Raw genomic sequence first — 12,623 nt, 5'->3', positions numbered from 1 at the left:
TCACACACGGACATAAAGTTAGACACACAAACGTGGTACGCCTCCACACACAGCACAGTCCATGTATGGAAGCATGGCAATTAGCTGCAGTGGACTTTGTATTAAAAAGGGGAAACTGGGCCAGTGTTCAGCTGAAGAGTGTTTCCAGAGCTGGGGGGGCAAGACTAGAGTTTAACAGAGTGACTTAAGAGAAACCAGAACCTTCAAGCAGTGCAAGTAAAAGCTTCAGTTACAGTACTGCCCCAGTGCAGCCAAGGCAAACCTGCGCTCTACAGATTAACCACATTCTCCAAAACACAAGAGCGCCGCTCTCCATTTGCTAACCCATCTGAACCAGGTTTCAGGGTTTGCAGCACCCAGTGGGGTTGGTGCAGCCCGCAGAATTGCAATGAGTGGAAAGGGTGCACCCTTAAATCTTGTGTTTTGGAGCTTTGAGGTTTGCCAGTCTGCCCCAACCACAGTCACTGGCAGTAGTGATCATGGCAGGACCAAGACCGAGAAATCAGGTTAGTATAGGGGTAAGTATAAGAGGGAGGCCACCAGTCGAATTCTGCAGATCTAAAAAACAGAGCACATCAGTGACTGGCACCTGTTTCTCTGGATAAACTCATTTTGATGCTGATTGGGTGCATTTTCACTGGTGTGACAAGTGAACCTGTTGCTTCCAATTATGGTCAATTCAGATTTATATGGAAAAAATCAGAAATTGAAAAAATCTATAAACTAATACCCCAATGCAGGAGTAAATGCAGTAAGCTAATAAAATAGTGAAGGCAGCATTGGCAGTGTGGACCTGAAAAAATAGCGAACTAATCAAAATCGCTTTTATTTTCTTCTTCTCTTTTTTTTTTTTTACATGAATGGACCTAATTCTGGATGTCCTTTTCCCTCCATTTTTTAAATGTCACCGTCTAAAGGCTGCACCTACCTGGCTGTAACGCTCCAAAGCTAGAGTGGCACACAGAACCCCAGTAATGCATGCTGCCGGTCGTTCGATTTATCCTGTGATTAATCGGAATCAAAGCGGGTTTGGCGAGTTTCCTTACATTGTTAGGTTTATTTTCTTCTACAGATGTCCTTGATTTATTCGCTTGGCAAGAGAGTTGACTCTGGATGGATTTGAGAAGCATGTGCATTTGCCTAAACTACCAATCCTCAGTGAGGATGTCAATAAAAACAGAGAAGTCTACTACCTCTAAAAGAAAAATTTGAACATCTTCTCAGAGCTAATGGCCAACAAGATTTTGTTTGAGAATTTGATGTTAGACTTTCACCCTCACGACGGACTTTACGTGATCTTGTTTTTTTCAATGTATTACCTTATTCAACGAGGAAAAATGCCTCACTGAGAATGAAACTCTCTTTTACTGGACCGTCCTGTCCGAGATAACAGTTAAATTTTGCATAATAATTATTTATTTTAAAGTATAAGTATTAAGTCTTTTTTTCAACTCTTCACAGGAAGTAGTAGCTGTAGAAGGGGCAACTATCAAACGCTCACATTACTTTGTTAAAACAACTCAGCGCCAACACACAGCATTGCACGCATGACAACGGCGGACGAGCATAAAAACCTTGGCAGCCAGCGGTTTCACTCTGACAGCACATGTCAACGAGTTAAACAAGCAGAATAAATCCACAGAACGGACAGGAACAGGCTGAACGACAGAGAGAGGGAGGGCTCGTGTCGTTAGAGAGCGACAGATGCCTGCGCGTCTTGCCGAATAATAAATTTCCAGAGGAGGAACTCGACTCCTCTCTGTAGCCCCTTACAGTCCTGTCCTTCTGCAGAGCCACTCCTAATTGAGCCTCAACTTTGGCTCGGGGACACAGACCCTGTGCCCAGAGAGAACCCACGAGCCAACTCCACCAGAGCCATCATCTGAATTAGTTTGGCGTCTGCTTCAGAAGGGTTGCAGTTCGAATGTATGGGAACTCTATGAACCAAAATGAGTAAAAGTCAGCGCTGCTCTCGGACTGGTGCTTATTAACACACACCAGAATGCACATGACATCAATTCAAAACCTAAGACTTTGTGCTGTGTAGTCGAGGTTTCTGTGAATGGAAATGCCTATTTTATTTACTGAAATAGGCTACATTTTCCACTGACATGAAGGCACTGCAATGCATCAAGGCCAATTAGAAGCAGTAAATATCTGCAAGGTGAGATATACTATTACGTTTCCCATGCACAGATGAATACACTCGTGCACACACGGAAACAGAGTCATGAGAGAAATACAAACATCAGCCTGTCTGTTCTTGCTGGTGGCTGTTTACCAGCCTGGTGTTTACTGTCACTCTTCCAAGATCCCTTACACACGAGTGCGAGCACACACACTCCCTCACATAGACACAATGACTGCGCACAATCATGTTTGACTTGACACCAGACGGCAGAAATTCTGTGCAAAGTTTTCCTAACCTGTGACGAAAACGACACACAGATATTTTCTCTTGTGCTTTAAAGGTCACACGAAACAAATCTCAATTTTTGAAAGATGCCATTCTCTCCTTCGGTCCTCCTTATCCTGTCTGCCTGCAGCTCTGCACCCATATTGTGAACAGCAGGAGAAGGAGAGAGACAGCACACAGACAAGTAGAAAAACAGACAGAGAACTTCAAAGCCAATGAGACAGCAGCCACAGAATTTTAATAAACCCTCTTTTTCCTCTGATGGCGAGTGTCTGTGGTCTTGTGTTGTGTTCAATTCAGCAGCAGTGAACAGACACCTTCCACAACACATGCATGCACGAACAGGCAGACACACGCACACGCGCACACACACACACACACACACAGGAAAGGAGAAGGCTTTGTTACTCACCTGCTGCACTTCTGTCTCTCCGTTTGATGTCTTCTCGGTGTACACAAATGAGTTGAAAATCCTCTGTAGGAAAACAGAGAGAGAAGGAAGCAGACAGTGAGGTTAGATCTGGAGGAATGCTAAAGACTCAAATCCAATAACTGAGAGCCATCACCTGGCACAGTTCCTTCACAGAGATAGATTTTGGTTTCTGGTGGTGTTCAGCAGAGACCTTTTGCTATTAAACCTACAAACACCGTATTACTACATTATTATCACAAGGTCACAACAACTTCATGCATTTGCGCCTTTTTCCATTGAGAGCCACGGCTGTGAGCTCTCGCATTTGTAAAGTATTCACCTTTTTTTATGCCGGTAATGCTAATTAAGCTAAACCAGCTATAATTAAGATGACAATTTGTGGTTAAACACGAGCATCACAAAGTACAAAAAGCTGAAATAAATGTGTCACATTCTCAGTCTGCTTTACTCATTCCGTATTTATTTTCTTCCTGATAATTTTATCCTCTATTATATTGAAGCCTTATTATTTTGAGTTCTTGAGCGGACATCAACACTGCACACGGATTTATCTTACAAGCTTGGCTTATTTTGTTCAGTGAAATGGGAGAAAAATCATTTCTATTCACTAAATAACTCATCAAGTACTAACTAAGTATTGTTTCCATGGTTTCCACCACTGAATTTTGAGAATTCCCAAACACATTCAAACAAATAAAGCTGGCAACAGACACCTTCAACCTGGAAATCAAAGCTTTGCCCATCACACTTGACTGATTTGTGCCAAGAGTAATCTGATTTGGTGTACGCTGATGGATTTAGGCCTAATGTGTGCAAATGTGGCAGTAACACAGTATCGCTACCTTATTAAATTACCTTGTTAATCCAGTGTATCTCAGCTTTAAAACTGAGACAGACACAGATCATCTATAAGTGTTCAGACGGGTACATCTGAAGTCATTTCATTACTGGTCCAGGGAGAATGACAAACCTGTTTATCTTCCAAAACAACCCACCACAGACCCTGACAGCAGGGTCCTGCCATTCACATCAGGGTCCTGCCATTCACATCAGGGTCCTGCCATTCACATCAGGCCCCTGGTCACCTGTCTCAATCTGTAGGTCAATCACGAGTCACGACACAAAATCAAGGTTTTCAGGAGCTCCAATCACAAGGTGATGTTAACTTTCCCCCCAAGACATTTTAATAGCCCCTGATTTATATTGCTCAGTGAACAGGAAGTGGAGCGGTGCATTATGGCATGGAGAAAATGAGTCCTGGTGTGACCTCAGTCCGAACACACAGTAACAGAGCCCCAGGAAAACATTTTAAGACCTGCCCGAATAACACACACGCACACCAACATGCACACACCTTTACTGAGATGGCCTCCTGGAACCCATCAACTACACACACTCACCCTCTTTCTCTTACTTCCTGACACACACTTTCCAAACACAGGCAGCAGTACTATGTGGTAGCTACAAACAGAGTAAAACTAATGTTTGTGTTGAGGCAGCAGGTAGGCAGGTGTTTCACTGTAAGCCACCACACCGCACACAAAGCCTTAAATTACCTGGTTCCACACAGCAACCATTTCCTGCTGTCTGTCCACACCTTTTGTTAGTCACATTCCAGTGGAAACCAATTACCCAGAATGCACCACACCACAACTCATCTGGAGCTGATTCACTATAGGCTGTTATTGCTAAGCCATGGCTGCACCTTAACACCTCTCAACAGATCTGTGCCACACAAATGACAAAGCAAAACAAAGCAAAGCATCGCTGGTTTCATGCAATTAAAGGCAAAGGTGTGTGGTTTCTTCAACACACTGTAGCCTCCTAAACATAACAAGAACCTGACTTTTAACAAGATCCCTTAAAATATGTTATTTTTTTGTGTAGTTGGCCACAACTACTGATTATTTTAACTATCCCTTAATCTGCCATCTACTTTTTGATGAAAACATTAATAAAACAGAATTTAAAAAAGAAATTAAATTAAAACTATGCATTCCAAATTTCAGATTCTTTATGAGACCACCAGAACAAAACATACAGATATTTAGGTTACCATAATATAAGTCAAGGAACAGCAGCAAGTTCTGACTTTTGAGAAGCCGAAACCAGAAAATGCTTGGAACTTTTGCCTGGAAATTGAAAGAAATGACAAACCGATTATAAGAAATACATTTTCTGTCCATCAACTCATTCACCCATCAGCCAAGTTTGTACTTCTGATTAAAAACTACTATCACACAAGAAAAGGAAACATACACAAACAAGATAAAGTCAGGCAGGGACGGACACCAATAAACAGATGCAGCTATGCGCCAAAATGTCCTTACAATGTCCTCCTCTGGACCACAATTAGCCCATTCACTTCATACTTGAAGATTAAGTATCAAATGTAATTTCTAAAAATCCAATTATATCCAATGCGGCCTATGAACACAGTCTAGCGTAAACACTGCTGCCAATCCGTCTGCAGCAGAACTTTAACAAAGTGCTCAGTTTTCGTCCTGACTCCCTAATCGGAGTCAGCAGTCCTCCAGCAGTGTTTTTCAGCATATTTTTTGGCCTCCCAGAATTAATTTCAAAACTTTACTAATTACATACAATGGCCCGGCCCCGGCTCATAAAGCAGAGCTGTTGCGCCTTTATTCATGCTGTTGACCACTCTGATCACCTGATCAAGGTCTTTAATCTGCTCCCTGTTCCTGTTTCAAATCCAGAGGTCGGCGTGTTTTTGCAGTTGTAACTCCTTCTCTATGGAACAGCCTCAATCCATCTCATCTGCTGAATCTGTGACTTGTTTTAAGCAGCTGCTGAAAACTCATTTCTGTTGGTTAGTCATTCTATAAATGTTCTCTATTTGGCTTTAGTTTTGTTCATTTTGGCCGTGAGCTTTAATTTTTGCCTATGTACCTTGCATTCACATGTGTGTGTGGATGTGTATGTTTGTATACTTGTATTTGTACACGTGCATTCTATCCTGTATGTTCATGATGTTGTAATCTCACACACACACACACACACACACACACACACACAGCTGCATATTTCAGTTATTTGCAAAGTGTAAAACCAAGCCCAGACAGTCTACTGTTCCACACCCTTCTTTATGGAAAAAAAAAAGAGAGAAAGTCCAGGATGTCAAACTGTCAAATAAACACGAACAAGCACACACAAACAGAACTGCCACTACTTAGCAGGAAGCATGTGCTTTCAAAACACTAAACCAACAAAATAAGCAGAGAATGGGTGGCGAAATGGGCACTGGAATTAACAAATACTTTGTTTCCATTAAGCCAGCAATTTTCAAAAATTTGGGAACAAATCCTGTAGAGGGAGAAAACTCCTGTTGTTGATTAGCCACAGGTTCGCCATCTTTCCCCCAGCGCCCCGAGTGTTTGTTGTTGGAGCTGCTTTGCGGTTTTCACAGCTATGTAGCAGCCAGCGAGGAATGCTCAGCTCTGAAACCTGAGAGGCCTGAGGCTGCCTGGGCCACCGTGGGCCTGTGGCCTCCCCTGACCCAGAATCAAACAGTGAAATGTACACAGAGACATATGCACCAGCACAGAGTCGCACACAGAGAAGTACACACTGTCAGGGTTGTACTCACACCTCCCCAGACACCTCACCGGGCAGGGTAGTATTGGAAAAACAAATATGAGAGATAAGAGAAGATGAGAAAAACCAACACTTGAATTATCCAGCAAACTGATGAGAAGTCAGATGGGAATATTTTCTAGTAGAAACCCAACTTTGTCAATGTGTTTTAATGTGAATGGTAGACAATAAGCAACGTAATAAAGTAACTTTGCAGCAACAGCATGTCAAGTGCACATACAGTAGTAATCCTTTTAGATGACTGATGAAACAAACCTCCAAACAGGTTATTCATGGCTCTTCATAGCATATCCAAAAATGTGGTTTTGGTCCAAAGCCAAGTCAGGGGGAGTACCTCCAAGGTTCCCTCTCAAGTTTCAGATGGAGCTGGTTTTCTTTCTGACTGGGTCCACGTTTTGTCAACCTCGTTTACCAGCAGTGGGACGCATGTGCACTGTTGCAACAATATAAAGGGGGCCATAACATGCTAAGATAAGCTACGATGCACCAACAAAGACAGGGAAGGAGCAGACTGCATGTAAACAAGGATGTAAACAGCAGATCTAAAACACTTTTAAATAAATCAGCTTTGCTAATGTTTATGGAGGAGTGAAATGCGCTTGACATGTTTGTACGACCTCAAGTATACACACACAGTGCGTTTCGGTGAGTGACACTGGATGTAAACCCTAATGTTTTGTTTGTTTCCGAGAAAACTGAACACTGACATTTAACAGATCCTGGACCCAAGTAGGCAGCTTTCTCAACAGTAAACTGGTGTCCACTGATCACAGAGCACCAGCCTTTGTCTCATTAGACCAGTTTTTAAATCCATCCACCTTGGGGTTAATCCCAACCACAGACCACTGGTTTACACGTATGGCTAAACCTGAGAGGAGTCTCAAACTGCAAGACGCAGAGAGAAATGCCAGAATTGTCTTGTGGTGTATTTGTTAAGGGCTGTTGATTAATGCAGCAGGATTCTGTCGGATGTAGCAGAAGAACTCATTTATCTCTTACTCAAGAAGCCAAAAAATGTTTGCAATCCTGTCAGTTTTAGGATACATCACGGGCTTATACAGTTGATACATAGAGTCCAAGGAAAAGCCACCACACCCAAATCCTCTCTGAACCTTCTATAGCATGCTTATTTAAATTGTTAAAGGATGGAGACCCTCCATGTACATGGCTTCCACTTAATTGGGCTTGCCTCTTCAGCTCCTCTGTCTACAATAAACTACCCCAAGAGGCTCTTCTCCTTTAAAGTGACTCTTTTGTTCGTGGTGGGGCAGAGAATAAAGTCCAGACAGATGAGTGACAGTACTTGGGGCTCACCCAAAGAGCCACTCGTATATGTTTTAAAGGGGAAACACATGTAGAAATCTGCACAGAGAAGAAGAAGTGAAGGAAAGCCGGAGCTGACTGTGGAGAGAGGAAGGTAATAGTGAGAAAGGAAGGGGGAAAAAAGAAAGCAGGAAAGAGGAAGAGAGGAAGTGGAGGTCAGCTGCAGGGGTAGGGCTGAATAGGGAATACACCTATTAGCAATTCCTGCATCTTCAAAGGCCAGAGTGGAGCCGTAAGCCTCACTAATTTGGAGTTGAACTGAAAAGCATCCACACAACAACATGCACACACACACCCATTAATCCTGTCTTTAGGGCTTGTTGATCAGCAGTCCGAGGTTCTTCTGTGAACACACTGGAGGGCATCACTTGGGTGTGGCACATCTCGAATGTGTGCGTGAACCATTCCAAGTACGTGCACAAGAAAACTCGCACAGGCCTGGCGCGCTTAAGTAGCTCATCAACTGCTTCTCATTGTAGGAAATTTCTGTGAATGTCAACGTCTGTCTCACACACACACACACGTCAGATTTGCACATAAAGCTGCAGTGTAGATATTTTGGAGCTGTAGGGCCTGAGAGATTGCTTTCCATACAACTGACAGATAAAAGCTTTAAGCCCAAGGCAGAGTAACTGCTGCTTCCTCCATGCTGCTGGTATACAGCTCAGCCTCCCTCCTTCAATGCTTTACCCCCCTCCCCTCCCCTTGGCTTTTCCTCTCCCCCTCACTCCCTCCCTGCCCCCAGCCAACTCTCCGCTCATTGCACTACAAAGGGCTGGAGCTGGGGATGGAGCATCCGAGCTTCGCCTCTGATGTGCGTGTGTGTTGTTTTATTGTATTGTTTTTGTTTTTTTTTTTACTTTTTTCCTCGACTCTTTGCCACATCTCCATCCCCAACCTCGCCCTCCCATCTCGATTTTCTTCTGAACACTACAAACCAGAGCCAGGAAACAGGCACCTGGGAGTGGAGAAGCAAAGGGGAGAGAGAGATCAGTTGCTGTATTTTTAGCAATACAACACAAAAGGTCGGAAATAATTGCACCTGCAGCTTACTGCTCCATAACACATATGTTATGAGCCTATTGGACTAACCTAGAAAACCTCAAAAATCCTTTAAAAGGCTTCAGTGTTTGTGTGAACTGTGCACAACATAACATCAGCTCTGGATCTGGTGAATCTTTTCAACAGGTCTACTGACTACAGCCACGGCTGAAGGAAGCTGTGGAAGGTAAGACGATAAAGGTATTGATTGTGATTCTCTTTCTCAGTGGAACATATAGATATGACTATTGGAAGGTTACAGGTCCTGAAAAATGAGACTGAACATACCATTAATCTGGTTCAGCTTCATGACTCTTGTCAGCTTGGAGAAAAAAAATTCTGGTTTACCCCTTTTAACTGCTACAAACTGTATCTGCTGTTTGCTAGTTAATTTAGCTCATTCATATCAATCAATTAATCAATCAGCTAATGAAACCACTAGCTGCACCGCCAGTGGTCCTACTAGGAAACAAGTAAATATGCAGAGTCAAAGAGCACAGTCAGGGAAGTTGTTTCATATGTATCTTTAAATGATTGGAAAACACCCTCTAATGAGACTTGTTTCTAAAAGCAGTGAACACATTCTTTTAATCGTGACCCAATCAAATGACACATGGTGACATCACCTGAAGAGACAAAAGCAAATCTAGTAGCCTGATTTTCAGGAGAGAAACATAACAACAATTTCGGTTTAGGTTTTATGATCACTCTTTGTGGCTCACATTAATCATTCACTGGACACAAAGCAGGCTTGTTGGTTCGGGTCAGATAAATGGCATGTCTTTCCTTGGAAAATCTTTCATTGCTCGCTACAGATTTTAGGAAAGCATAAAGGAATCAATATCTTGTTTCCAAATGAATTCTAAATGTCTCTCCAAAGTTTAACTGCTTACTTAATGACAAGAAAATCATGCGCAGATTTTCAAAGCATGCTTCAGTGACTATGGAATTAATCTAAATTAATCAAAGCTGTCCCCTTAGCGCCACAAAAAAGAAAAAAATGAGAAAGGGTTTGAGCGGGAAGAGACATGTCAAACATGGATCTCTAAATGTCACTATAACCGCCACAGAGAAACCAAACCCTTGCTAATTAAATGCGCCTCTATTTCAACGCAGTGGAGTAGGTTCACTAATTAAATGACTAGCCGTCTGCCAACCGCTTGCTGCTGTGTTTTGAGGGTGCAGGGGGTCAATTAAATTTGCTTGAATCTAACTAAAAAACAACCTGAGGCAATGGCTCCAAATCCCTGGCCCACAGACTACATTAGTGTGGGGAGCATGTGGACGAGTGCAGCCTGCTAATCAAAGTTTTGAAACAACGTGGTTGGCTCTGATTTACTGTGCTCCACTTTCGGTCTTCTATATACACACTACACAGACAAAAGTATTGGGCCAACCTGATTACACCAGCAGGGACTTTAATGACACCACATTCTAAATACATAGACATTAATATGGAGTTGGTCCCTCCTTTATAGCTATAACAGCTTCCACTCTTCTGGGAAGGCTTTCCACAGCACTTTGGAGTGTTTCTGTGGGAATTTTTGCCCATTCGTGCAGTAGAGCATTTGTGAGGTCAGACACTGATGTTGGACCAAAAGGCCTGGCTCACAATCTCTGTTCCAGTTCATCCCAAAGGTGTTGGATGGGGTTGAGGTCAGGACTCTGTGTGGGCCAGTCAAGTTCTTCCACACCAAACTCACCCAACCATGTCTTTATGGAGCTTTGCTTTGTGCACTGGGCCACAGTCATGCTGGAATAGAAAAGGGCCTTCAACAAACTGTTGCCACAAAGTTGGAAGCATAGCATTGTCCAAAATGTCTTGGTATGCTGAAGCATTAAGGTTTCCCTTCACTTAGACTAAGCTCAAGCCCTGAAAAACACCTCCATACCACACCTGAGTGTGTTTGAATACCGTTTTCTATATATTGTGTGCTTGTACACTCGACACTCGTGGGCACTTTAAAAAGTGTCTGCCACAAGCTGAAATGATTCTTAGCCTTTACATTCTCATAAAAACATAACTTGGTTGTTATGGTAATGTGACTTTAAATTGTAATGGAAAAAACAGTTAAATTCTCTTTTTATGGCACAGTCTAAATCACAGGCTGTACTCAGCAGAAAGGCTGAACGATGAAGCTTTAAGGCCTGACTGCTGATGTAGTCTTAAAACTTCTGAAATACTCACACTGAGTGTCGGAGCTTTGTAGGGTAATCAAAAGAAATTTGGAGGAAAGTATTGCAAGACCAGTGAATTGCCTGAAATGTTTTTAAAAGTTACAAACATACAGCCTAACTTAGTGAGCCCTGATCCAAGCGCTAAGGATGTGGTGATGGTGGTTTTAGCCTGCCGCCATGAAAGCAAAGTAGCAAAGGATCAAAACAAAATAGAAATCTTGTTTTCAAACATTTTTCTATTACTCAAACAGTCATCACCCAAAATGGTCTGACACCTTCATGATGAGGCTTCCCATTTAAGGAGGAGCTGTAACTAGTGCTTTGAATTCACATCTGCAGATGCTAAAGATATCATCCATGCAAAATGTACTGGAGTATAAAGACCTCCCACTGGACCTTTTTTTTTAAAAAAAATCTCCCTCTCCCTCATTCAAGCAGGGTCTCATCCACTCCAGTGTGATGGGAGGCTGAAGCAACACATTATGTTGTTTCTTTCCTTGTAAAAAAAAACATTGTGTAAGTTTTTTGTGCTGGCGCTGCAGTACTGGCCTGCTGGCTACTCTGTCTGAAAGTGTGTGTTATCTGCCAACAGCAGCTGTTTGAGAACACAGTTTCAACTGATTTCACTATTTACAGTAAATTCATGAAAGCAGACAATATTTTCTTGACAAATACAAATACAGTAAAAAGTAATATGGAGGAAGTCACCAGACTTCCTTAAAGAAATGGTGTGATTTTCAGAGGCGCTGAGTTATTGAAAAACTTCATAACTTTGTTAAATACTGTCTAAGACAAATTCCTAATTATCTGGACTGTATGTACAGTACAAAGATTACATTTTATCTGCATAAAGAGCGGGAATTGAGATACGATCATGCAGTGCAGCACCTGGTGCGAACTTACGTCGTTCAACCAAGATGCATGTTAGTGGCAGGTACAACAGCCTCAGAGAGTCACTGCCGTGCTGAACACCCTCCCCACCACCACTTACACCTACCAGAGAGGCTCTCAGTGTCAGCCTGGGATGTTTGCTCTCCCTCTCCACCAGACAGGATATAATGTTTTCCACATGTGAAGGAAAAAAGGGAGGGAATGGAGGGTGGAGGAGAGAAGATGGGAGGAGAGGGGAGACTATGGAGAACTGCAGAAAAGTGGGGCGGGTCAGACAAGAGCAGTCAAGAACAGAGATAGTGCAACTGTGGTTTGATAAGTTCTCCACACCAAAGCCAAACTTCTTGTTTATTTGAAGCTATGGCTGTGAATTAAGGTGTAAAATCTGGATATCTCCCAATATTTCAGCCTTTATTTGATGGTTGGTAATAAAGAAGAGCAGTAAAATCTGAGATACACTGGGGGGTAGTAGTCAGTAGTCAGCAGTCATAATATCAGTTATGAAATTATGACTACTGCCAGGTCGTTTTCATGATGTCTCCCTTTTTCTACTCACAACCGTAAATTTCAAATGCTGATCTGCAGCCAACTCTTGACACACGTTGGGTTTTAGATTAAAAAAACAGAGGTGAATCAAGAGTAAACATGTCTTTCAGAGGACCCACATTATAGGCATTTTACTCTCTTGTCTGTGAAATTAAGCGCACTTCTAGCATGTCTATTTAG

General features: G+C 42.5%; 1 protein-coding gene across 2 annotated transcripts in view; it reads right to left on the bottom strand.

Moving 5' to 3' along the window:
- Positions 1 to 12,623, bottom strand: part of cachd1 (cache domain containing 1) — a 77,401-nt gene that overhangs the window by 45,354 nt on the left and 19,424 nt on the right. For both annotated transcript variants that reach the window (XR_006843611.1, XM_046391827.1), the window contains exon 2: positions 2,829 to 2,891. Coding sequence is in view for 1 of the 2 variants with exons in the window: in XM_046391827.1 (XP_046247783.1) it covers positions 2,829 to 2,891 (63 nt within the window). In the remaining variant the exon portion in view is untranslated. The remainder of the gene's footprint in view (positions 1 to 2,828; positions 2,892 to 12,623) is intronic.

This window comes from Scatophagus argus, chromosome 6 (assembly GCF_020382885.2).
Source record: "Scatophagus argus isolate fScaArg1 chromosome 6, fScaArg1.pri, whole genome shotgun sequence".
Lineage (NCBI taxonomy): Eukaryota > Metazoa > Chordata > Actinopteri > Scatophagidae > Scatophagus > Scatophagus argus.
The sequence above is the reverse complement of the archived record's forward strand: the minus strand, read 5'-3'. Positions and strand labels throughout refer to the sequence as shown.